At 39.9% G+C, this 26,473-nt stretch overlaps 1 protein-coding gene across 1 annotated transcript in view; it reads right to left on the reverse strand.

Moving 5' to 3' along the window:
* The window catches only part of SEC24D (SEC24 homolog D, COPII coat complex component), a 38,160-nt gene extending 11,956 nt beyond the window's left edge, over window positions 1–26,204 (reverse strand). Inside the window, exons 1-11 of the mRNA XM_054172547.1 lie at window positions 26,127–26,204; window positions 23,781–23,981; window positions 22,363–22,489; window positions 21,661–21,809; window positions 19,703–19,966; window positions 18,944–19,065; window positions 15,823–15,934; window positions 14,351–14,478; window positions 4,416–4,554; window positions 3,137–3,252; window positions 283–407 (exon numbers count right to left, since the gene is read on the reverse strand). Coding sequence (XP_054028522.1) covers window positions 283–407; window positions 3,137–3,252; window positions 4,416–4,554; window positions 14,351–14,478; window positions 15,823–15,934; window positions 18,944–19,065; window positions 19,703–19,966; window positions 21,661–21,809; window positions 22,363–22,489; window positions 23,781–23,931 — 1,433 coding nt within the window. The 5' untranslated portion in view covers window positions 23,932–23,981; window positions 26,127–26,204. The remainder of the gene's footprint in view (window positions 1–282; window positions 408–3,136; window positions 3,253–4,415; window positions 4,555–14,350; window positions 14,479–15,822; window positions 15,935–18,943; window positions 19,066–19,702; window positions 19,967–21,660; window positions 21,810–22,362; window positions 22,490–23,780; window positions 23,982–26,126) is intronic.
* Window positions 26,205–26,473: the final 269 nt, after the last annotated feature.

Consider the following 26,473-nt stretch of genomic DNA (forward strand, 5'->3'; position numbering starts at 1 on the left):
ACTTAGCTGATAGTACCACTAGAGTTCACTACAAGAAAGGAGAAGAATGCCAGCTACATGTGCAGTCAGTCTGACAGATTTTTCCACTTCCACAGTAAATACAGACAGCAAAGCTGAAGAATTGCCAGCAATGTTAAAATTAACATTTGGTCGCTATCGGCCCCAAAATGCCTGTACTGTAAATGCTGACATATTCTGAGCCTGTTTCTATCTCTGCACATGCAAAGCTGCATGAGAACTGCAGTGCAGTCAATTAAGCAAAGCACACTTGTGTTCCTTTACCTTGGAAGTTTATCTAGCAGCGTCTTCAGTTCATCGCATATGAGTCTGACCAGGCCACTCTTGATGTTATTGTATGATACGTCGATCATGAAGATGTACGCTGGTGGCTTCGGAGGCTTGCTGTTCTGCAGGAGAAACGACCATCAGGGAAAATTAGAGTGTCCTGTTATATACCATGAGGCAAATTAAACAATCTTCAGTTTGAAAAATGCTATGGATCATAACCGTTAACTACTGTAGAAAGCTGACAGGTATTGGGTAAAGTCCACCTCTGGAATAAAACATTAATGTTAAATACGGCATCCCAAAAGAATAAGATTTGTAACGGCTCACAGTTCATTAGGTAAGACAAAACAATCATTTTGGGTTGGAATTAAGCGTTTAAACAAATTTGCCTTTTGTCTTTTTCCTGTACCCATACTGGTTTTGCATTCCCTCTATCATCATGCAATAACTTCTTATTAATGCTGAACTGAATGCTGAAATTCAGTTTTTCCTGGAATTTGCCTCTAACAACTGTTAAGTGATTTCTAGCCCATCTGGAATTAGCAAACAGCACTGAGGTACCGAATCAGAATTAAAGTAGCTCTGTTCTAAACAGTACTAAGTGGTGACCATCTGCATCCTGTCTGTCCTGCTCCAAAGCATTCTGATACTCCACAAGATAACCAAAGCATGAGAGTGCAACATTTAACGTACGTAAGTGCTGCACACACAGCAGTGACAGGATGGTGTCGATTTCTTTATGGAATTTTTCTTATCTGTAACGTAAGTGGCCTATAAATTGTGATAGGCTACTGGTGCAAGTCTCTATAAGTAAGGAAAAGATGAAGGTTTCTTATTTCTAAGTAAAGGAACGTGATGCTTAGATATGGACCCAGGATGAAGATCAGATAAAATAAGCATAGCCACTGGAATCATCACACTCCTTAAGATCAGTTTTCCTAACTCCCATTAAAGACAAGCAGCAGCCATTATTTGGTGTCAAACTCCAGCTTTTCCATTGTACTGTTTCACTGCCTTCATATACAGAGTTCTGACCACTTAACCACATTATCCTTGTTAAACTATACCTCCCAAAACTCTAATGAGTACAAAAATCATCTAACCCATAAGTTATGGCTTACCCATAGTCCCTGGTACACTTTAATGTCTGACTTTGTTTCAATCGTGTAAAAGTGAATTCATTCCTGTGAACTAAAACCAGGCGGTGTTTTCAACAGCTCTTCTGTACTTGGATCCTAGTTCCCAAACCTGTAGCTCTTGTATCACATCACCATTTGTAAAAAATTCCTGGGTATTTTCTGACAAATATATAGTAGAAATGAGGACTTGTGCTCTTGCCACATCTGCTTAGCTAGAGCACAATAATGCAATCCAGCTGTTATTTGTTAACATTTTTTGTAGCTCTTTCTCCTTGTCATTTGATAAGCACAACAGGAAATGACTTTTTAGTTCTGGTCTTAAATTGGATTTATAAAAGAATGAAACCTTTGGAACTTTCAGCAAAATGAAAAATTCATTATAAAATAATGTTAACTTCTGTAAAACTTAATGACTCAGCATTTCCAGTGTGAGTGTTCATTTTGGAAGAGATTTCCCCCCCGCCAAGATTCGGGATGGCTGGGCCTTTGCCGCAAGCACAGAGACCATAATGCATAAATTATTGAGGAAACGCCCTGATTTAAGCTATATGGCAGGAGCCACTGCACTGTGATGATGACTCCATCACACAAGGTTACACTCTGGGGTAGAGAAAAAGAACTGTGAAAATGGCACAGAGCCATTCAGTACATGAGTTTTCAAGATCTTAGCTGCCAGAAATCAGCAAAGCTTAAATCAATCTGATGGAGCTATGCTGGACGTGTGCTGAGGATCCCACACTGCATTTCTGTAATACTCTCTCCTGTTCTGGGGTTTAACCTAGATTTCAATAAACTCAAAAGGTCATCTCAGGGATTTCACTGGATGTTGGAGCAGTACACCAGTGAGGAAGAAGAATTACAGTTGTTCATTTTCTTCATGCCAGCAATAATTTGATGATGCTCTGAGGAAGTTGCTGGTATCTACTTCAAGACTGTAGGATCCAGTTGCCTTTCCTAACCTTATCTTGACTTCACGTCCACTGAGAGCAAGAAAATTCTGCCTGATTTCAGCACAAACAGAAAAACATGTCCATGCTGTGGACAGATGAAGTAGAGTGTGAAAACCGTAAGTGATTTATGCTTTGCGAAGTATCAAATAGAGTAATAAAATCAACTACAAAGCTTTACAGTTACTTGAGTGGGTTTTGGACTGAATTCTTCAGCAAGTTTGTGTTAGGAAAGAGAACCCATTCTGCTGTAACTTACTGGTCAGAACACAAACCCCACTATTAACAGGAAAAGATTACATTACAAGGTCAGATTCCCTTGCTAAGGTTTTCAATATTGGTAAGGCAACTGAGGTGCATGTCCATCTGTCTTCAAAATCAATAGAAGACATACTGTGTTTACATTCCATGTAAATATAAGGAACAAATCCTTAGATGACGTTCAAAGGTTCCTTCCAACCGTTCTGTGGTTCTGTGATCTACAAGGCAACAAATGCACCAGAATTTCAGCTATAGCCTCTAAACCAGTTAACAACTGGTGATATTTGACTTTGTTGTGCTGTTTGTTGCTTTGACTTGCTCATGCTTTGCTGCACAACACAATGTTGTAACCTTAAATTCTATGCATCTGTCCACATCTTCTAGAATGTTCCTGGCCTAATATGCAGCTTACAAGCATGTTTATTCTGCTGTAGGCACTGAAAGGACTTTGTTTGTTTTGACATTAAATTGCAACTTAGTTTATATACTGGAAATACTCACTCGGCAATAATCCAAAGTAGCAACATATTCATAAGATCCCAGAGACAGCTCAGGTCTTTCATAGTGGTCCACTCGCCGACCAATGTGGTCCAGATGTTGAAAGAAGAACGGAGGAACTAAAAGCCAACACAACAATAGGAGACAAGTTTTATGTTTTGGGGAGGAGAGGATCACCAACAACTTCTTTTAACAAATAAAATGTACTAAGATGGGCTCCTCTGCTACTGATGCAAGGAAGCCTTTAAACACCAAGACTGAAGGTGATCCTTTACCCACATTGGCTCACAACAAATCCCAGGCAGAAAAAAACAGTGTTCTAGCAACATCGGCTGCAGCGCAGGGCATAGTCCCCTATAGACATCCATGTTCTTCCACTTCTACACTACGAGGCTTGAGTAGGTAAAACTGCCCTACTATCTACCTACTTTGCTGGCTGGTTTTAGGCCTCTAAGTCTTTTTTTACGTGCTTTCTGACTTGGGGAAGAGACACTGTAGCAAGATAAAGCATTATTTTAATGACACTGCAACTTACATGGCTTTCTTAAAGTGTTCACAAAGCATTTACATTGTTCTGAGAGTTTCAATTGCTAGCAAACTATGAAATTCATTAACGGTTACACTTGTACAAACATCTGAGTGTCGTGGTGGAAAGAGTCTCTCAAGGTTGCCATTTCAGTGTTGAAAAGATGACTGTATTAGGGAAAGCACTGCTGAGATCCAGCTGAGGAAATCCAACTTGTTACAAATGTTGAGGAAGGCTACTTCTGGCAAAGACTTGGGATTCAGCCAAGAGCACAAGAACAGTTATGAGTCACATGCAGCACACTTGAACAAATATGGCATGGTATCTTCTGTGAAAACCAGCACTTGTGACAGTAAGATTAATAGGTTATTTAACTACTGCATCCACAGTCATGGACAGGGCTGACATGGCTCTAAATCTCTGCTTGCTAGATATTTAGATTTTTTTGTAAAAGAAAATCTATTTTTTTCCACACAGAAGTTGCTTTCAGCTAGTAATACAAGCAGCTTTGTATCCTATGCTGAGGTAGTATTTTTAAATAAAGCTTTGACTGTATTGGACTTCATGAATCAGCATTTTTCTTCATACAATTATTTTTCAGTTGTACTGAACAAATATTTTGACTTATTTTTCTTGAAATAGGCTGCACCTCACTATTTTCACATCAAGGCAGCAAGTCAAGAAAATCATTTCAGGAATGTAATTTGAGTTTTATGGAACTTGCATGGACGACATCACATCAAAGACATCACTTACCATCATTTACACAACTGCAAAATCCACACTGGTATCTTCTTCCACCTTCAATGAACTGCATGAAGGGACACATATAAGCTTTGCACCGGTTGCATCGGATTGGTCCAGTCTCTCCATGGTTTACAATGTAAAGAGGTGTCTGCACAAAGAGAAGTTATCAAAAGCATCACAAACCTGAAACCCCTAGAAAGACACTGCTCAGATACTGCTCGGGATTGGCTCTTGTTTAAGATCACCTGATCAGGAGATCACTCATTGTGAGCAATCTGCAGTACAGTTGATGTCTATCAGAATGACTAAAGACTCACACCAAAAGCCTGCCAAGCTTTGAAAGCATCGGAAGTTTAAGGCTCCAGGCTGATCTTCTCCAGCGAAGAGTTTTTACAGCTCTCCAAGAGAAATATGCTGGAACCAGGGGTTTTGCCTTGCTGTCTTAAGCTTTTCCTGAAGAAATCTATTACTGCTCATCTATTGCAAATGGTCTCTCAAACAGATACTTGCTAAGACAGCTTCTAATACTTTGCCCTAAACGCTGCTCCCCCAGGGCTGCCACATTACATGGTTAAATGTCACAGTCAGCTGGAGTAGGAGATGTGAAGAAATACTAATATTTATTGAAGGAAAAGTACATACAGCAAACAACTACAGTTCCTCAAACACTTGTCACTATAATTACAATGACCACGCTTGCTTACAGCCCCTGCCAAAACCCACAGCTAATGGAAGACATTTTCCAGATGCCTCTTTCAGTAATAGCTGTGCAGCAATTGAAAGATTCCTACAATTATACTTAATGTTAGAAGTATAAAAATGGAAGTTTGCTCAATTGTTTGTGAAAAAGCAATGTTTTGTCTTTTTCTTCCTCCCTTCACTATCAACTAAAAACCCCTCAATGTAAAAATAATGGAAGGAGTCCAGAGTTTGGATGCAACAGATTTCTAGAAGAGGAAAAATGCTGACAGCCTTTGAATGCTAAAACATTACCACTGGCATATTCACTTTTTTCCCCCCTAATTAGTCTGTCTCTTCTTACAGAAAGGACATATTTCAACTTTTACACACCTTATCTTCTAATGGAGCATCAGGGTCTTCAAATACCTAGAAAACCATTCCTGTCCTACCAGCATTCACTCCTTACGTATGTTTTGTTTGTATTTTTCAGAGATTATTTACTCATTCATTTCTCCAAAGGGTATCATGTTTTTAGCCAAGGATTTTATACTTATGAGTGGATTTTTACTACATGGTTCTAAGTGCTCCCTCCTGCTCACTGAAATATTATTTTGTGTTCTTTCTTCTATGAAAACTGAGTTGAACACAAATTAACCAATAATTTCAGCTGGCAAACTATCAGGGCCGTTTTTCAGACATGAAAGTCTTGGCTATAAAATCTGCTCACCAGCCACAATCGCTTAACAAGTTTTAAAACTTCTGGGTTTTGTTCATTACTTGGCAATTTTCTGATGGTCATTCTGCCATATGACTTTAATGAGGCCTGGATCTGGTTTGCAGCTCTTATTATTATAGTATCTGACCCAGCAGGGGGAAACAAACCCAAGACTAAAACAAGTCCTGATGCATTTATACACACTGATTTAGTAATTTCAAACCTTGTTTTGACACAATCAGTGTTATTCAAGCAAAGAAAAATTACCTCTGATCACATTTACATAAAAAGCATGAACAAGGTCAATTAAAAAATAAATGCCATGAAGTTCAGAGCCTAAGTTCCTACACATACTTAATAAATCACTTTTCTAAAGACAGCAGAAATAATGTGTGTTTTCCTTATTTTTTTCCATATTTGGAGTAGAAATTTTAGTTTTTCCCATCCTTTAAGTTTCTTGATTATTACAAAATCCCTTTTGAAATATGGGGTTCAGTAACCTAAGGGTTATGTCTGCCAAGATTCAGATGCATGTTTAAGTTTATCCATTGAATGGTTGTCTTAAAGCTCCTGAGATGATGTGCAGTGCATGAGGTTAAAACATGTGCTTAAGAAAACAGTATCATAGGCAAGGTTCTGTAAACATATACTAGGCTGGATTCTCTTTTGTCTTGCCCAGAGAAATAAAGCATGAAACATCAAAAAATTCCTACCACAGCACCTATTTTTTTTATTCCTAGTAAGCTTCCAGAAACTTTGAAAAAATTTTAAAGGGGGGAAAAATTATTTTAAAAAACAATCAATGAAGTAAAAGCAAAAAATGCACAGAGTAAGATTAAGGACTTTGTCTAACAAAGAAAATTTGTATTAAAAAACCCATCTATGTGCACCTTTATGAATTTATTCATTTGGAATTTTTGGAAATCAAATGAAATCTGTGCTTTAAAAAAGTAATTTCAAGCCCTACATCAATAACGAGCACATCATCATCATTTTGGAACAGGCACTCAGACCAAAAGCATCAGAAACCCAGAGCTGTGGAAGCAACTGCAGCTCAAAAAAAGCTGCAGTCTTCCAGGGCACTCTACCACAAGACCAGACATTCTACCCATCAAGAAAAAGAAATGCTTGGGTGTGTAAACTGCTAGTGCATTTCCAGTTGACAAAAGAACTTGTCTCAGAGTGAAGCAACTATGTTTTCAAAACCAGGCAGACTTCCAGGGAATGTACAAAGACAGATAATACACTACACACATCGAAAAGTATAAAATAAAGCAGTAAGTTTAAAAGGGAAAGCCTTGTTTGATGTACTCCACTCTCTGTAGAGGTCACTGTATACTAGGAGATAAAGCAGGGATCTATTGTAGTCCTATGGACGTCCACAACAAACTCATAAGGGCAGCAGAGTAAGACAAAAATCTCTTGGGTTGTTTGTGTTGCTCTTTGTTTGGGTTTTTAAACAAATGCAAATTCCTTTCTATTTTGCCTTTCTACCTATAAAGTATCAGCATTTTCTTTCCTCTTTTAAAATCTCCACCAATAATAACTGAATTAAATTAGATGTCTACCATAACTACTTGGACATTTGCTATACTTGTGGACTTGTTATGGCTTTATACTTCTCTTGCCCTTAAACCTTTGTCCAATTTGCCTATTTGGACCACCTAATCAAGAACAGAGATGGAATGCACAAAAAGGAACTCTTAAGTACTGACTGTTGGCATTCCAGAACTAGCAAATTGTAAGTACTTCTAAAAACAGTAACTAAACTGGTAGTTGGTAGCCTGAATTTGAACAGGACACATAAAAGTGCTTCCTTTTATTTAAGCTGAAAGAGCAGAGATGCAGAAAGAGTCAATTGTGCTAGGAGGTGGAACATTGTAGTTTCAGCTTAAAGCAAAGAAGGATTGGGCAGAAGAGATAGGAAATGCTGTAAGATACCTGCATAAAATTTTCCCTTCTCTGGAACTTCAGGGTCCCACTGGAAAGTCCTGAAAGCTGATCTGATAAACTGTAATTTACCCCACTATTAGTCCAAATATACCTGTGATCACGAGAGTTTTAGTTTGGAAATATTTCAGCAAGAACACCTCTAAGGACTCAGAACAGTATCACAAAGCAATAGACAGACATTGGTGGCACAGCGCCAGGACAAAATACATCCATAAAAACCTCCAGAGGGACTGTAACCTGTGCTTTAAAGTCTGAGAAAGATGAATTGCTATTGCTTGCTATAAAAATGAAGTCTGACACACTCCTGAGGCTTGCCTGTGATGCCTGTGAAGTATCATCATATTCATATTGCGTGATAAGGGCCACAGCTGGAAATTGTAAGTCTAGAAGTCTGGACTGTGATGACATTCAAGATCATCATGGCACATCTCTAGAAAGGGGTTGTAAAGAGAAAAAATCATGAGAGAGAGAGAGAGAGAAACTGCCTCTAGAGAACAAGAGAGGCACAGCAACTGCTGAGGGAACCTAGATATTTATGCCACAAACATAACATACATACAGCACCAGTTTTCATTGCCAGACCGGCACAGGGGCTGCAGGACAAATCTCTTCTGATAATAAAAAAGAATTTTGATACGTAACACTGATGTTTCTGGGAAAAGAAACTAGGTCATGAACCAAACTGTTTCCTAGGACTGCTGAAGGGCTTTGGGTTTGTTTTTTTATTATTATTATATTATCACAGACTGCTTTTGAGAAATATTAACCACTTTGAGTTGCTTTACTGATTCACATGAAAATGTCAAGACAGCATTTCCCTTTGTGGCATTCCTCCTGTCTTTTACCAGAAGCCATTCCTTCTGAAGACAAAAATTGTTTTACCTATTCTTGGGTTTCAGATGTTGAACACTATCCTCAGCTGATGAATCAAGCCAGCTGTGCTATCTTCTCTGCAAGGCTCATAGGAGGTTCAAGTCTTTTCTTCAACACAGATCTTTTTCAAGTTTCCTTGTTTGCATAAATGCAGCATGGCTAAAGCATCAACCAAGCGACACAGTTTCTCCTGGCTCTATCCTGATTTTTACAGGTGACAGAAGGGGGGCAGAAAGACAAAAAAGGAAAGGTTTACTATCCATGCTTAGGAGAGGCACCACAAGTTTCCCTGATCCTAGACCAGGAACACCAAGTGTTAACAAGCCAGCACTCTCCAGCACTTCTCAGCTTTGAAGTGCTGACTGTTAGTTGGATGTAGGGACATGCTGTATCTCAAGTGAAGGTCAGCAGCCAGGATTAACTGATGATATAAGCAGGAGCATGAAATTGGATGATCAAGAAATCACACTGAACAACAGACTTTCACAATGTTAGTTAGCACTTTAAAACAATGAGATCTCAAGCAAGACCTGCCTCGGTCTGTTCTATGCCCACTCTAGCAAAAGGGAGCTGGTGCAGAGGCACATACACACAAGAAGAGAGCAAGGAAAAGCGTAAGAGACAGATAAAACTTTCCTAGACAGTGTTGTGTTGTCATGGTTCTCCACCTCCCCTCTCATTTGCACCCCCTGAGGGTTACATGCACACATTAATCACATGACAGGACTCAGGGTCAGACCCCTACTAATCTGCAGCTCTAGGTTTAGAACAAATATTGCAGTTTGTAAATAAATCTAAAGGTAGCATAGTGAGCTCTGAAGCAACACACTTCTGGATGAAATTCTGCATCTGAAGAATACAGGATGTTCTACAGGACAGCATTAGAGCCTGCTGTGGTTAGGCCCTAGATGAACTGGTGCTATGTTAATTTGACACAACAGCTATACACAAACCACCTAACAACAATCCCCCCTGCCTCAACATCAGATTCCTCTTCAAATTTAAAAAGCACATTTTCTATTAATTACACACTTTAAACATGATTGTGTCCAAAATCCAATCCTGCATTAACATACAGAAGAAATACATGCAAACTGAAAGTGCAGTAACAACTTCAGGTTAAAAAGCAAGCCACAAACTTTTCCTCCTGAACTTACTAAATACCAGCATGTTCTGACTCTGTGAAGTTTCCAAGGTAACCAAGTAACATCTCTGACCGCTTAAGGTTAGAGCTTGCATAGTCTTCTAACAATTCATTTACTGCTGTTGCTATGATCAGTGCAGAAGAGGAACACAAACACCATTTCAGGAGAGCAACACAGAATCTGTAAAGGAAAATGCACACGCAGATACCATTTCAAGTTACAGAGCTGTCCAGTGATAGCCAAAGCAACTTTTGACTTAAGTACCATTTTCGTTGGCAAAACCCATTATTAATATTATTGGCTAGGTAATTAGGTGGATGTGAAGGTTCTTTACGTGCAGTTGCTTAGTCAGGTTTTACTTCTGGCATTACTGTTCTGAAGAACAGTCTCCAACACAGCAGCGACTAATTACAAGATCTTTATAAAAGCATTTTCCCAGTCGAAACTTGGAATTTGTAAAAGATTAGGAAACATTAACAGGAACTCTGATAACAATGTGAACCAAGTTATGCAAATGCCAATTTTTCAAGTCACCAGCCCCATCTCTTTCAGAATTACCTCCTGGTGCATGGAAGGTACCACTACTAAAATACTACTACGTAAGTATTCTAAAGAATACACTTTAAGGGTATTTTTAAAAGGTACACTGAAAACAAAAAGGCAAAAAATAAATCAAGACATTCACTTGAGAAGAAAAAGCTCTACTTCCAAACCCTTTGCTAAAACTTGCTCTGAAAGTTCATTCTAGGTACTCAGTGTAGTTACCACCCAAGAGGCTAACAACAAACTTTCTTGTAGCTGATGAAGCCTTGGGAAGCAATCCAATTCTAAACGTTCTACAACCAAATGCAGCCTAGCACAGGGCACACTCCATAAAGAAAGCCTTATCTAACACAGGATTCATGCACCTCTAAATTAGGCATTGTGAAACCTAGTTTAGAGGAACCAGCCTCCAGAGAACAGAAAACTTTCTGGGTGCTTGAGAGCTCTGGGCATGGGAGGAGTCAGGCATCCCAGACAACCTATGCAAAACCCCAGACATAACCTGGCACTACCTAATTGTAAAAATGAAACCCAGCATTGACAGAAGAGCAAAGACTGTCAAATACCCATCCTGCTCCATAGTCCAGGCAGATTCAGAACTGTGAGATCAGTCCCACTTGTGATCATCAGCATTTCTGAGAATTCCATTCCAATTTTATCTTTTAATTGGTTAATTGATGAAAAAATGACCAGTGAAAGATTAAATTCTCTCTCAATTAAAAAATGTCAAACAAATAGGAAAGTACACAGTAGAGAATGACAACACAAAACTACTAAGGAGCAAAGAAGAAACTATTTTAGATATTTAAATATTTTAAACTCCAAGTAATGACTCGGAATTGTTTACTTTTGCAACATGAAAAACTCTTTTAACTACCTTTTTTAGCAAGTAGTATTAAATGTTAAATTAAGATCATATGGTTTATTCAGGTTCTGGAAATAGTCATACATCTCCAAAACAAATTCATGTAGGGTTTGGTCTATGATGATAACTGTGAGATATAGTTTATTTTTATAGACTGTTGCTAAAGCACTGGTGGACTAAAAATAAGTTCTGTCAAACAATGATACTGTATTCTCGGTCTGTAACAAACAAATACTTTCCATAGATTATCCAAATCAGGAGAGTGAAAACAGCATCTTTATCTTTTTACTCTACTACATTTCTGTAATTTTGAATTTGTGCTTTCTCACTGCAGGGGCAAACTCTGTTTTGGGTTTTCTCCCCCCCCCAAAAAAACCCCACCTTACATGACACGCATGAAATCATTTTGTTTAGCATCCTTACCTAGTATCATGACCATTTTGCATTGTGTTATTTTCTCCCACAGGGATAATTTGTATCTCATTCTGCACTGGAAATGGAGCTCTCTGTGGTACATATTTCTAAAATAAGAGGAGGTCTGAGCAGTTGTGTTCCCTGTCTCATACACATAACTACTTCTATCAGTGTCAGTAGACTTAGCTAATTCATTGCTTTTTTCACTGAATTTTTGCTGCAGTCCTTACAGTTGAAGTGAGATAGGTGAGTTTTTCAGCTGTTCCTAGCCCTACTACCAGCTGCACAAACCATTTGTGGCCATTTCACATCCACTAAACCCTTGTAGCCATTGATTGTCTTCCTCCTTCGAAAAGAAACAGAATGGAAATTCTCTGGGTGCTAACACTAACTATATTAGAGACATATCTGCAGCTGAAGCTGCAAAGATGAATGCAGGACAACTATTCACTGAAAGGCTAGAAGAAAAGTCTATTTTAAATGGTTACTATGTACAACATACTGTTTATGAGAAGATAAGAGTAGACAGATTCCCACTTTGTACTGAGCCCTGTGAGGATGTGAGGAGCATCTCCTGCAGGCAATGTTAAAAGGCACCATCCATCAGAGAAGGTGTATTCCAAAGCAAAGAACATTCAATGCCTTGCAGCCACTAGTTCCAGGCAGAATGCACCCATACTAGGAAATTCAGAAACACAAATAAGCCTCTGAATGTATTTTACCTCTGTAAATAGGCCACTTCTTTGAAATTAAATAGCTTTTCAGAATTAAAGTTCTTATATATCCCATAAGGAAGACTACTTTTATTAGAAAATCTTAAGAACAAAATCTTATTTTGGCAGCAGCAGTGAAGACAAAGGGCACAGGCAAGCCTTGGAAAAACAGTCTCAGTTAAGATTGTCCAGCGCTTCCTACTGTAACACCATCTCTTCAAGTTCTTGTAACTTTACCAAGCTGTAATTGTTCAGACTAAAATTTTCCATGCTGGACTTCTGCCAGTTTTGGGAGGCATTTTCAGAGGTTTTTTTAGTCTCTTGCAAGGAACAGGCTAGAAAAAATCAGACTGCTCTTTACAGATTAATGAATTCCACTGACCTTTCTAACAGCTAGAGAGCACTAATGCCTCAGACAGGTGGGTCACTAAGTATATAATTTTGCCAGCCTTGGGAAAACCCTCCTGAACCTGGCCAAGCATAAGTGTTTGTGCACTCTGCTGATTTATGTACACTGAAGAGATTCAGATTTAGCAACTCATTGATCACCCTAACCAAACACCAGAGTAGACAGGGAAGCCATGTATGGGGGACATAAAGCACTGAAGGCAGACTAAAAGTGAAAGATGCACCAATGAAGAGCCAACACGAAAGCAGAATGAGTAAGTGTCACTTGGGCACAAAACCTGGGATAAAGAGGAGTACAGAGTAAAGTTGGCTGGTAAAGTGAAGAGATGGAGAAGCAGCAGCAGGAGTTTCATCTAGATGAGAATGTGGGGGGGGCAACAAGCCAAGTCTGTACATTCCCATCAAGAACTGGAATGAAACCCCAAACTGCTGTCTAGCAGACAAATGGTAAAACTCTGTATCTGCAGAACTGTAAATAATACATCCTATTTCCCTGTGGAACACAGAAGATAACTACATATTACCCTGCTAAAATAATATTCTCTAGTTTAGAGAGGTCTGTTGGATTGGAAGTTATCCATCCTGATAAAGAACAACATCTGGTTTTCACCCCCACAATATTTAAAAAAACCCCAACTCCTAAGAATTTACAAGTAATAAAACAAAGTTAAAGAAAAATCAAAGCCTGCAAAACCAAGCACTGAAAGTCTTTGCGATTTTAATTAGGCTTTTCTGTGCATGCATTTTATGAGGAGTTTTTGAAGACACAATCACATACTACAACTTTCATAAAATCTCAGGGTTTTTATCCCAGCAAACAGCTCTCTGAAAGGAAACCAACACAGCACATGAAAAGCAAACACATTCTGCAGACCTTCGTTGCACACTTTGGAAGCTGTGCACTGAAGGAAGCAGGAGCTGAAGCACAACAGAATAAAGGATCATCCTACAGATGCTCCACTTGAAAACCGTTTTCATCTCTACTACTGATAAAAATACAGCTCGTGCTGAGGTATCTGGGTAACTGTCTTAAGACTACAGGGTATTGCTAACCTGCAGGAATATTTTGCAGAAGAACTAGGGGTGTGTTTGGAACATGAAGAGCTATTAGAGATGGCGCTGTGAGAAAACAAATTGACCAGGTTAGTGCCTCCAAGAGAATGCCCCAAATGGGTGATTATATTTGCCTTCTTTCTGCGACTTAGCTCACCCACATACAAAATACCATTATCTTCTCAGTCTGCTGTGAAATGAAATTATTTTGTATACCACTAAATGGAAAAATGTCATACTTTGAATGTTACTGTCCACACCTTTAACTTGACACAGTTTCTGGTTGTCCTCTTAATGCCTTTGTACCTATAGTTCCAGCAGAGCAAACAATTGACAAAGCTGGCACAAACTAGACACAACCAGAGGAACACCAGGAACCTGGTGGTTCATATTTACACAGCCATCACTCTTTCTACCTTTTCTAAGCCAAGATCCCTTAAAGCTGTATCATGACCCAAGTCTCTCTACTGTTACTCTGTCACAGTTGGGGTAAAACACCTTCACCTTTAACCCAGAGAAGAACAATTCTGCAATATTTTGGAGACGAAACCACACAGGCCTACTATTCAGTTAGTCCTTACCTCATTTGGTGGAACAACAGCAAAAGGCTGGATGACTGCTGCTAATGGAATGCGAGCCTGTTTGGCCATCTCAGAAGAGGAGGGGAAGCAGTAGGTGGTACATCGGATGAAGCGAGGGCTAGCATGGCCTACAACACCCAACACAACATGCAGAATGAAAGACTGTAACAATGAGCCCGCCTGTCCCAAACACAAACCAGAAAAATCAAACCAACAAGTGCAGACACCAAGTTAAGTACATGCTTGCCTTCCTCACATGCAATCTTCTGCCCCTTGCTCCTTTTCATGTGTCAGCCCTTTGCCTGTCCCTGGGGGTAAATCTTTTTGTACTGTTTGAGTTCAAAGCAGAGATTTCAATGTATTATGAAAATTACCACAATTATTTTAATAAGAATCTGAATAGAGATTATTTTGAAGCATATCATATCTAAGATGTTGAAATAAAATAATACAGATCAAATCCCCAGTGAAAATGCCAACACTATATAAAGAAATGCTGCAGGGTGCTACCTGCTGTTAAGACTGCTCTAATGAGCTGGCTCTGATTCATAAAATACCCTGGGTTAACATCACCGTGCTCATTTATCTTGCAAAACAGTGTGCTGAATTTACCACACAACTTTCTGTAGCACATTTAGCTCAGTTCCTTAAACAAGAAACTGTGCTGTGCAGTGCAGACAAGAGCACTGAAAGGAGACAGAAGTTCAAATTGACTTCCTTATATTCTTTCTTTTTTTTTTTACCATCAAGCTGCAGCTCTGCTCAGATTCTTGGAAGGAATTTCTTTGTTCTTCAGAAGTGCATTACCCTGCTCTCAGATGCCAAAAAATCTTGATGTGTTTGCTCATTTTATACAGTTTATTCAAGCACTGATAAATTAATGCTGGACTTCATTATACCACCAAATTAATCTATATTAAAAAGTATGCTGTCAAGAGTAGCACATGGAATATTGTAATTCCAAGGCCCTAGGCAGAGGTAAAGGTGGACACACTGTCCAAAGGAAAAAATTAAGTCAGCTAGACAGTTTGTACATTTCCCTCACTGCCTGAATGGATTTTTCCAAATTCTTATCTTAAAACATAACAGTGCAAGTCTCCTTGCTAGCATCCATCTTCCAGAATATCCAAAGAACTCAAAATGGATTTTCAACTTGAGATTTAAAACCTTGAAAATTTTTAAGTTAAATAGAAAAGTTGTCTCAACTGTTCATATTATTTTAAAGGTCAGGAAGGGGAGCGGAGTTCTTAACCCAAAGTGTAAAGAATTCAACTCCCACTCCCCCCATGTTTTTTTCCTCTTTAAAAGGCATTTCTGATTTCACATCCAATATGGAGTAAGAAGCATCACTTTCAGAGGAGAAATCTGAGAATTAAACCTTTTGGTTTTGTAAAAACAAACAAAAACAAACCTCAAACTAAAAACATTTGATTTCACCTAGAAAAACTCCCAAATCAGTAACAAAGAATTACCTTGGTCTTGGATTATGCAGTCTGTGGTGACAAGAGGAGGAACCTGTCCTCTTGTGTTTGTAGCATAGATCTGCCCTCCCCTTGAGGCCTTATCATTTTCAATTACTTGAATCTGATGAATAAGGAGTAAGAACAGTATGAGGAAGGTAAGCCACGTATTCAGTTACATTCACACACAGGTATGCCAACTTCCACACCAAGTCACATTGTTGGTATTGTCTTACATAGAGAGACATTTAGCAGCTAGAGAAAAATGTTAGTCATTGCTCCTGAATAAGCTCCATGCATGGGTGGTTAAAACATGAACAATTAACCCTGATTGAGCCGTATTTCAGCACTGCCATTTAGAAAGCAGCACCTGAGGACAGCCTTGTCGGCCATTAGGTAGCATTTAAACACTGGAGCTCAGGGTTTTCATTCTCTCGGGCAGACTACCATGTTGTGAAGTTCCTCTGAGGAAGTTTTTCATTAAAATGAAGTGGTTCTGGTCACATGTATTTTTCCTCTGGCTGAAGCCTAGTTTTTAGCAACTGACAATGTAATGTCATGAAGTTGGCTTCCCTAGTGAACAAATTCTTCACCCATACACTTGCACCCCTGTCAATTCTACATAGCTCCTCAATACTGATACTTTTCAGGATAAAACTGAAGTTCTATAAAGCTGCATTTTGTTTCACATCATAATCAAGATCACTGAGAGGATGCCATTATTCCTCCTCTTCCCTGAATGAACCTATCTTTTTAGCAATCTATGCCTAGCAGCTGAGAGAGGCAAGAGGAATGAGACAGGGGATTCATGAAACTGGCTTTGCCACTGCTGCTAGTATCCCATGGAACTGTATCTTTACACTGCACATGAATTTCTAATAATAGCTAGGGAAGTTCAGAACCCTCTGTTGGAAAGCAAACAGAGAAGAAAAACAAAATTAGTCACATAGAGTCTATTGATCATCGTCCAAGAGGTATTTCCTAACACAATGGAAATAATCTGGGGCCTGTACATTTTTTTTTCTCCCATAAAGTTTGTATTGCAACCTAAACATACAATACATTCTTCAGAGAGCTTGTTATATCTTCTGCTTGATTATTTTTCCCTGCCTCCTTGGCTTCTATAGTCATTGTATACTTTTGCATTAGAAAGAAAAAGACTTTGCTCTAAAACACTCCACTGGCTGAAGCAAGCAAACCACTTTCAGACTTAGGTCTGCAAAGAATCACTGTACCATGGTATTCTGCAGCTAACTGGTCTAGATATATCACTGTTCTTGGAAATAACTGTTGACAAAGCCCAGATGTTAGCTCTCAGAGATGTTGTCAGAGCACATATCAATCTTTAACACATGTAAGGAAAATATAAACCAGCAATGGCTCCAGATAAGAAGTCAATTTATCTCGCAACACTACTGAAATGATATAATGTAAATAGAACAAGAGAAATACACATGGTCATACTTATTCCTCATTCTGAATTACCTTTCTGCCCTTTACAGACACTGAGCCAGATCATGCCTCTCAAACATGTCATTTTGATCCCCTCTGTGCTGCTTAAACAAACCTTTTAACCTATTTTAACATTGCTGTCACAGTCAAGGCTGTTTACTCTACATGTGCAATTGAGACAAGACATCAGCCCAGGCTTTTATGCCAGGCCTCCTTTTCCCTCCACCCTCATCCCCTCCTCCACTACTTTTTATTAGACAAGATAATTTTATCCTTCTTTCTGTAAAAATCACCATGCTGAAACACTAGGAATGACTGACCTTTGATTGGCATTTGTTAATTACACGCTCAGGGGTTTTTTTGTTGTTTGTTTGTTTTTTAACACAAGTTTTCATTTACACTTAACTTGAAATTTGCTTTTAACAAAGGCAGCTGTTACGTTAACCTCCAAGTGATTATCAACAAGCATTTTGTTCCAAAATTCTAGGGATTTTACATTAAAACCAACACCAAATAAAGTCAGTAACTTTTTCTAGAAGGATAAAAGAATATCCTAACTTAAGGAAGTAGAGCTTCTCCTTCTTAGAGTACCAAGCTCTTACACAAATGCTTTTCCCTCACCTTGGTGTAATACAAATTCTCTGCTCTACAGTAATCCTGTCCCAGCACAGAATGGAGATTCCTTCACCCAGACTCACTCACAGTACAGTGGTTAATACATTTCTTTACGTAGAAAGTTCTAGAAGGTCAAACTTGCAGGACACAGCCTGCTTCAAGAAGCCCATCTCTCTGAGGACCTTTGGACCCAGCCACATGATTGCCAAAAGCAGTACAGGTGTGTGCATCATGCGTTTCCCCATGAATTTAGCACATTTTCTCCCTCTATTGCAATCAGCTGCTCTCAAAGGCAGCCTGTATCTGCCCAGCTGTTCCTTTAGGTTACAATTAAGACTACTTAAGAAAGATAGACACAACCATACCCTTGTTTTCACTAACACCATTCCAAGAAGACAGACTGTCCCACCAGTGCATGTACAGGCATGCTTCAACAGCTGAGCCTCTTCAACCTCTATGAAGCTTAAGCATTCAGTATATTCCAAGCTCCTGAAATATTTATAAGGCTGCGGCAACTGGAATGATGCTAAGGCAAATAATTCTAGTTGCCTGGGAAACTCCTGAAATCAAACAGTGAGGTGGCTTTTAAGCATGGGACTTCCCAGCATTTCCAGGAATTGCAGTTTTAGAGTTCACATACCTGTATTCTGCACAAATCCTACTGTATGTGTCTACCTGCTACTAAGTCTTCAGACTTTCTGGAGTGAAAAGGAAAGGTCATTAGCTGCAGTGAATGCAACTAATCCTTCAGTACTGCTCACTGGCACACTAAGAATACTGTAGAGAGGTGAAGTACTCAGGTCATGGGTATGTCCCCATGCGAGATAAAAGTTACACAGCCTCTTCATTATGCATGGATTTAGCCAAAAGTGACAGGGTACAAAAATGTATGGAATTAAGAACCTGCAAGTTTGGAACACTTCTTCTGAACCAAGCCATTAAGAGCAATTTTATATTACTAAAAAGCCCCACCAACTAAAATCAATACAGCATTAGCATTGTTATCCCTCTATCTTAAATGCAGCAGAAATTGACTTTTATAAATCATCAGTACCATATTACTTACTGGGCTTGGAATAGAGTCGGGATCAAGCTTCTTCTGCGGTGGACCAGAGAGTTGTGCTGGACCTCCAGGAAAAGCACCAGGGTAAGACAGCTGAGATCCTGCCATCTGAGGACCATATTTTGCTGCACAGTTACAAAAGACAATTATTTCAGCTGTGTTATCAATTTTTAACAACAACTTTTGCCACACATCGTTCTTACTTAGCTAAATGCAATTTCTCCTACTGTTTTCAGCAAGTACAAGAATGGATTACTTTGGCTCAAGCTTACCTTTAAAAACACACATCGTATAAGACAACTTTGTCTCCAGAGTTGTCAGGTATGCCACAGCTACTCAAACCAAGCCATTGCATTAGTGAGAATCTCCCCTAACATGTCAGCCAATACAAACTGGTCTAGTTTGCTGGCTTTTCAGTTGTCAAAATAACAGTGTTACTCACCTATGTCAGGTGAAATAACTGTTTTCAGTTAAAATTCTGTATTACCTCTGAAAGCTGCCTACAAAAGACACTACGATAAGACAGCGATATACGCCTTTGCAGAGTAGAAGAAAAATTGCTTTCTGTGGTATCTTGTGCCTTTACCCATACTAACCAAATAATTTCATTAATGATCCAAATTAATCTCATTTTCTTGTTACAACCTCCAAGTGCTGAACTTGTGAGTAAAAGCATAGCCTGGCCTTGATTGCACTGACAAATCACCAGTGGTTCCCCATGCACATTTTGTTTTCAATTACATAACAAAATCCTTTCCTTACCTTGTTGAGGAGGATATCCAGGTCCTGGAGGCTGCCCTGAAAGCTGTTGCAAGTTAGGATTTGGGGGCACAGGTCCAGGGATCCCATCTTGTCTGGCCATAGGAGGCAATGATGGTTGAGCACAAAGGCTGTTAACAGCTGGTGGAGGAACCTGTGGTCCAGGTGGTAAAGCGATTTGCTGCTGGGCTGGTGGTGGCAATTGTGGACCCTGAAAAGATGCTGGATGCCCAGAGGATGTGTAAGAACTCCAAGTAGTGCCAGGACCTCAGCAAGAAACTGTCAGCTGAGTCAAAATTGGTAACTTACTAACTCTGTTCTACTTTTGCTCACTACACTTACAAAAGCAGTATTGTATCCCATACTGACAATGCTGGCTTATTGGGATTCTGAATGCCTGTTCACATAATAAATCTGACCTCACAGCTGAAGTCTGAACTGATTAAAACATTCAACTTTATTTCTTTTGGCTCTATAGTCAATAAAGCCCTGCAGCTGGGGTGGATGGAGAAAAAGAGAGGGAAGCCAGCCTTTGACAATTCTTGATTCAAATACACCTAAATGGTATTTGAAATAATAGTTCATTGCATAATGTGAAACAACATTATTTTTGACTAATAATAAATTTCTCTTTTGTGGCACTTTTTTGTTAGTCTGATGTTTGCATTTCACCATGAAAGGTTCAACGAAAGATAAATCCACACATTTTATCTGGATTACAAGCATCTTCTGGCTTTGATGCCAAAAGATGAAACATGTGGAAATTATTCTGTACAAGCTGGTGAAAAATAGTTTGTATTTTTATAGGATCCAGATTCCAATTAGCGTTAAAAGGACCTTAGAAATAAGGGGTAGGTTTGGACACTTACAATCTGTAACTACTTAATACTTCACAAAATCTAGATTTATTTTTTTTTAGTCAAATTTTGCTCCAAAGATCTACAGTCAAATAATTTTCAAGAAAGCTAAAAAAACTAAGGAAAAATTAGGTTTGGAGTAAAATGTGTTAACATACAAATATTGAAATGTATCTCCTGCCAGACATATTAACTGAAAAAAATTCACATACAAAACACTAGCTCAGGTTCTCAGCTGGTACAAAACATCACTCCAGGAGCTTTACAAGCTGTAAATTTCAGCACTCTGTCAAGTTACACCAGCTCAGAGGTACAGCTAAGGAAAAATCTGAAAAAACCCCAACACAGGGGCAGAGATGTAAAGGATTCATGTCTTCACTGGTCTGAAAGGTAGCTCAGCCTTGCAGCATAAGCAAGGATATTACATTTTACATGGTAATTGCTGAAGGCAGAGAGGGGAAAAAAAGGGTTTCACAAATGATTGTACAAACAGAGGGTCAGACCCACAGTAGCTCTGCAGGTTTCATTCCAGTCAAATCAGCAACTTGTAAAGCCAAGGTAGGAAAGATGCAGTATCAGTGCAGCCTAAAGTGAAACATTCACCTTTACAGATTACAAAGGTATCAAACACCAAGATCATCCTCATTAAACAAAAATTAAATTAAAAAAACCTCATCCTTCTAAACACAATAGGCTCAGCAAACCAAGCTACTAACTGACTTCCACTCCTTTAAAATTAAATAGTAAATTTCACCATAAAATACTCAGGGAAAGCAGATATAACCAAACAGAAAATCAGTGGTGGGCAGTAATTTACATGGAGGAATTATATGCTGACATCCTTACCTTATGGCTTAGATTTAAGGTATTTCAACCTCAAATTGGACAAAGAATACAAAGACAGTTTCAAGCCAGAGAGAAACTCTGATAAGATAGCTGACTTTTATGGAAAGTTCATCAAATATCAATTCAGAATTAACCCAAGAATACTGATTTTGGATGAGGTTAAAAACAATATAAGAACTTGAGCAAAGTTTTAATGTTCTGTTTATACAGATGTTCAATGAGCTTCTAATTAAACTGAGAAAAACTCAAACTGATTACCGTAGGTATTTAGCTGCATACTGCTGAGCTGGTTGGCAAGTTGTGTTGTAGATGAAGCTGATGCAGCATTTGGGTAGGCTGGTTGTGCCTGCTGACTGTAGGGAGGACAAGAAGGTCCTATATTGCTTGGAGGTGGAGGACCTTGAAACCTAAAGGGAAAAATCAGTGCAGTTACACAAAAAATTTACATCAATTGACAATTCTAGGTGATCTCATGCCTTCACAAGGGTGGTGCTGAAACAGCTAATGTGAATAAAAATTCATTTGTCTTCTCAGAAAACATACACAATATCATGTAGCACAGGGACACTGCACAGTTGTTTAAAAACAAACACAAAAAGAAAAACCAAAAAACCCAAGGAGACATCAGAACATGAAAGGTAATAAAACCCAACTTCTATATCAAACAGCACTTAAACACCTTATTGCTGCTTTAAGAGAACAGGCCTAAGTCCACAAAGAAAGAATAATTACAAATAGAACAATGCATGATGAAGACCTGACTTGCTGTAAAATGGAAGTTAATAACATCACAGATCACAATGTATGTCCTGGCAGTTTAACACAGGGAACCAGAAGATCCATTTCAGAACCAGAATAAGCCTGAACTACTGAAGATAAAAGAAATGCCAGTGAAGCAGTCAGAGAAAGGTAACAGAGGTCAAATAGCTTAGATCTCATGTATTAATTCTTGAAAGTTACCTATGTGGCTGTTGCCCTGGCACGCTGGGCCCATTCTGAATGTTGGTCTGGCTGATTTGATGCGTACTGGGTGGTGGAGGCCCAACAGGAGCTGAAGATCCAAAAGGCACAGTTGATTTCAACATGCCTGCAAAAGAAGCAGCAATTTTATGCAAGAACCCTGTAAGAAAGTGCAAGGTCACCAAGAAATACAAGTGCCCAGCCCTGCTTTAGAAATCACACCACCAGCTCTGGGTGAGCAAGAGGGCTGGTGATGAGACGACCTCCAGAAGTCCCTTCCAACCTCAGTCTGTGATTCCATAAAATCTGGCCAGCTATAGAAGCAGTTATTAAAGACAGATAGTAGAAAGGAGGCATACATTAAGTAGCTTTTAACTTTCCAGCAAAAGAACTCAAAAGGGACAATAACAAGCAAGCAAGAATGAACACACTCTGCAATTCAACCTGAGACACTGCCAAGTCCCTGTTATCTGGTTAGCTTTACAGACAGAAGCAAGAGGTCCCTTTCACTTCAGAGATGATGGTCAGAACAAAAACTTGGAACAACCTTTGAACAAAAAGCCTCCACATGCAGAATCTGTAAACCTATCTTAAAAGTGGTTCTGATTTCAGCTCTAGAACAGCTACTGTAAAGAGACTACAATTTATGTGAAGACAAACAGCTTTTCAACCTGTACTTCTTGAATTATTTTTCCTTTAAACTTGTCTAGCATCAAAAATTTGTTTGGTACCAAAACCATTATTTTTTGCCACACAGTCTAATAAGCAGAATACTCAAGTTTTATTTTCTGATTATATTCAGCACTTAATTAAGGTAACATAAGTCCTGCTGTCTTTAATAAATTTTAGATAAATAGGTAAAACTTCTTTTTTTCCCTGTTTTTGTAACATAAAAATCAAGGACACCACAGAATATTTGAAAAATCTTAATACATCTGAGTGGTTAGAAAGCAGATGGGCTCTACTCACCATGGACTAGCCAAATAAATCACCCAGTAAACAGGCTTAAGTAGGAGAACATCAGCTCATGATCATAGGCAAGTTTGTGCACAGGAAGTCTGCAGGGCAAAGGTTCTATTTCTGAGAGCTTACTGGCCATTAACATGTATTAGATGAGAAACATTTCTCTATTCCCAGACATCACCCTTCTTGAATTTGTCTGCATTAGGTATTTCTCATAATACAGCATTGAGCACCAGTGCTTATTGTTTCTTGGACAACCGAGTTCACACAGAAAGGTCAGATACCCACTAGCACACATTTACATCAACACCTGAGCACCAACAAGAACAGACAAAGCTAGCACAGGACCCTGTCACAGCAGAAGTGTAAAACTCAGCATTTGGTGCCAGCACAAGTAAACAAAAGAACCAGTGAAAGACTAGGTGCTGAAAATATGTTCCAAGACAAATTTGTACCTGGTTGAGGTGCAGAGTAGGAGGAGTTGGGGTCCCCATAATGTCCATAATGAAGTGAAGAACTAGGGGGTCCATAACCTGCAGAAAAGCCTCCCATTCCTGGTTGAGACTGGGAATATGGAGGAGCTGCAACATAACCTTGTTGACTCATGATGGCAATATTCTCATTCCATGTATTTGTATCAGGTGTTCTTTAAGAATCTGCAAAAGAGAAAGAGACACCCACTACTACTCTTCATTCATTGTCCAATTTAAAGGGCTACGAACCGCGTTCCCACAAAAAACACATCTGAAGGCAAAAAAGGACGTGGAAGTCCTTTTTCATATAGAACTTAACAAAATCAGAACTCTGCTAAGTTTCTTGATGCCCAAATTAAAACTGTTTTGAGAAATGATGAGAATCCAAACCCTGGATGAACACTTCCTACTCCTGAAAAGTCCCAAGTACATAGATCAGGCACCCACACAGAACACATAATATAAACCAGCATTATAGATGTTGTATGTTCCTTTGAAATCGCTTTCCCAACCTGCACTTCACAAAGGCTTCAGTCATGGAGTCATGTTTGAGTATTGAAAACAGATGAAAGTAAACTAGGGATTGTGCTCTAGCAGCAGGCACAAAGGCACCTCAACACTGCATGCAGCACTAAGAACACTGCAGACAAATTCATACTGCACTGACACATGTCAGTAGAGAACAGCTATCCCTATCAGAAAACCTGTCTCAAAGTTTTTCACATTAGACACACATTTGTGGGAAAACAAACCCAAGCAAGACAACAATTTTACTCTCTTCCACATCAGACAAGAACTCACTTTGCACGGGGTACAGGGCCCAGCCCTCCTGACACATTGCCTGTGCAACCCTCTAAATCACACTATTTAATGCAGCATATGATTTCCCAGTTGCAGCATTAAACTGCTTCAAACAAGTAATCTTAGGGAGTTGTCTTCTATGTGTTAACAAGATAAACACAGGGAGATAGAAAAAAATGTTTAAACAGAAGCTTCCTGCTGCCAGCCGTACTTTCTTCCCTCCCCCGCCCTCATCAGAAAAGACGTGGCAGTATGAGCTTTAGTTGCTCCAAAAGACAGTTAGCAATAAATTACCTACACCCTAGCATAGACATACATATATTAGATCTATATAAAGGAGGAGACTGTCATTTTGAGGCAGCAGTGACAGCCAACACCTTTAGCTGTGACAGCATGCAGGGGAAATGACTTCCTTCACAGCTTACACACACATAAAAATCTTGCCACGTCAAACGTCCCACAGACAGCATAAACACAGAGAGGCTGTGCTAAAGAGAGACATGAACTCTAACCATAAGCCAAATGATGTAGCTTTATCAAACACAGTTCCAGATTTACTTTAACACTGAGCATATTTAATCCCTTCAGGATATGCACATATACCAACCCAGGATGAAAATAGTTTGGAGGCAACACCCAGAATATCAACAGAAAGTGATCACCCAAGGTTTTCACCACCAGGTTCCAACGAGAGGCACACAGATTCACTCTGGAAATTGCATGAGAAAGATCACAGGATCTGCTAAACCGAGATAGTTCTCTGGGTTTTTTTTACTATAAATGTCACTATACAGAATGACATAGAAGGTTTTTTTCTGCCTCTCTTAACACTAGTCTACCTCACACCACATAGCCTGAGGAACACTAACAAAAGTTTTCCACAATTTAACTCACTGCTGTTAATGCACTGGTTGTTATTTCCTCCACTGGATTACTGCACCTGTGCAACGTTCTATTGCACCACCTCTGTGAAGATATAAAACTCCACTAGGTGCATGTAGAAGAATGGAATCAAAAAATACAAGACCACATTCTTACCCAATTGAAGGTGAAGTATTAACTTTATATTTCTTCAGAGACACTGTGCTGAGAACAGATCACCTAGGAAGAGGTGCTGTCCCCACCAGGGCATGCTGCAATCTCAATCTGGCAACTAACCTTTAGACAGTGTGCACGCATACACAGGATGGAAACGGCTACACACTTACCTTTTGTGGTGTTTTTTAGCAGCACATGTTGGAATACGCCTAAATTTACTCCAGTTCTGAGCAAAACTTGCAAATAATTAACACTTCTTTCCGCACCAAGATGACCGCAACAGGTTTCACCGCTCGGTCGGTGCCACGACCCCGCTCGGCGCAGGACACATTTGCAAGCATCGGGGTCCACCGGCAGCACCTGTGTGCGGCCTCTTCCACCGGGCTGCCTAAATGGCCGTCCCCCTCCCGCCCCACAGAGCACAGCGCCAGCACAGCGCCGCCACAACCCCCCCGCGTCCCCCCCTCCCCTTTCCCCCCGGCTGCTCACCCGGTGTCTCAGTCGCCGGCGGGGCCTGCTCCCCCCGCGCTGCACCCGGCAGAGCTCCCGCTCCCACCGGCTCCCACCGCCTCCCGCCCGCCCCTGTGGCGCCGGTGCGTGCGCCCGGGGAGGCAGTTAGCGCAGCTCGCCGAGGCCGCGCGCAGACCCTGTCCCGCGCGGGGTACTCAACTCAGTCACTCACACAAGTGCCACGTCTGAGCCTGCCCGCGCGCCGCGCCCCCTCCGCCCCGCGTGGCGGCGCCTGCGCAGTGCCGGCTACGAGGCCGGAGCCTGAGGGCAGGGCGGCGCAGGGCCGCTCCGTGCCCTCCCGGAACAGTATCGCCCGTGGCAGCCAC

This window comes from Dryobates pubescens, chromosome 24 (genome assembly GCF_014839835.1).
Source record: "Dryobates pubescens isolate bDryPub1 chromosome 24, bDryPub1.pri, whole genome shotgun sequence".
Taxonomy (NCBI): domain Eukaryota; kingdom Metazoa; phylum Chordata; class Aves; order Piciformes; family Picidae; genus Dryobates; species Dryobates pubescens.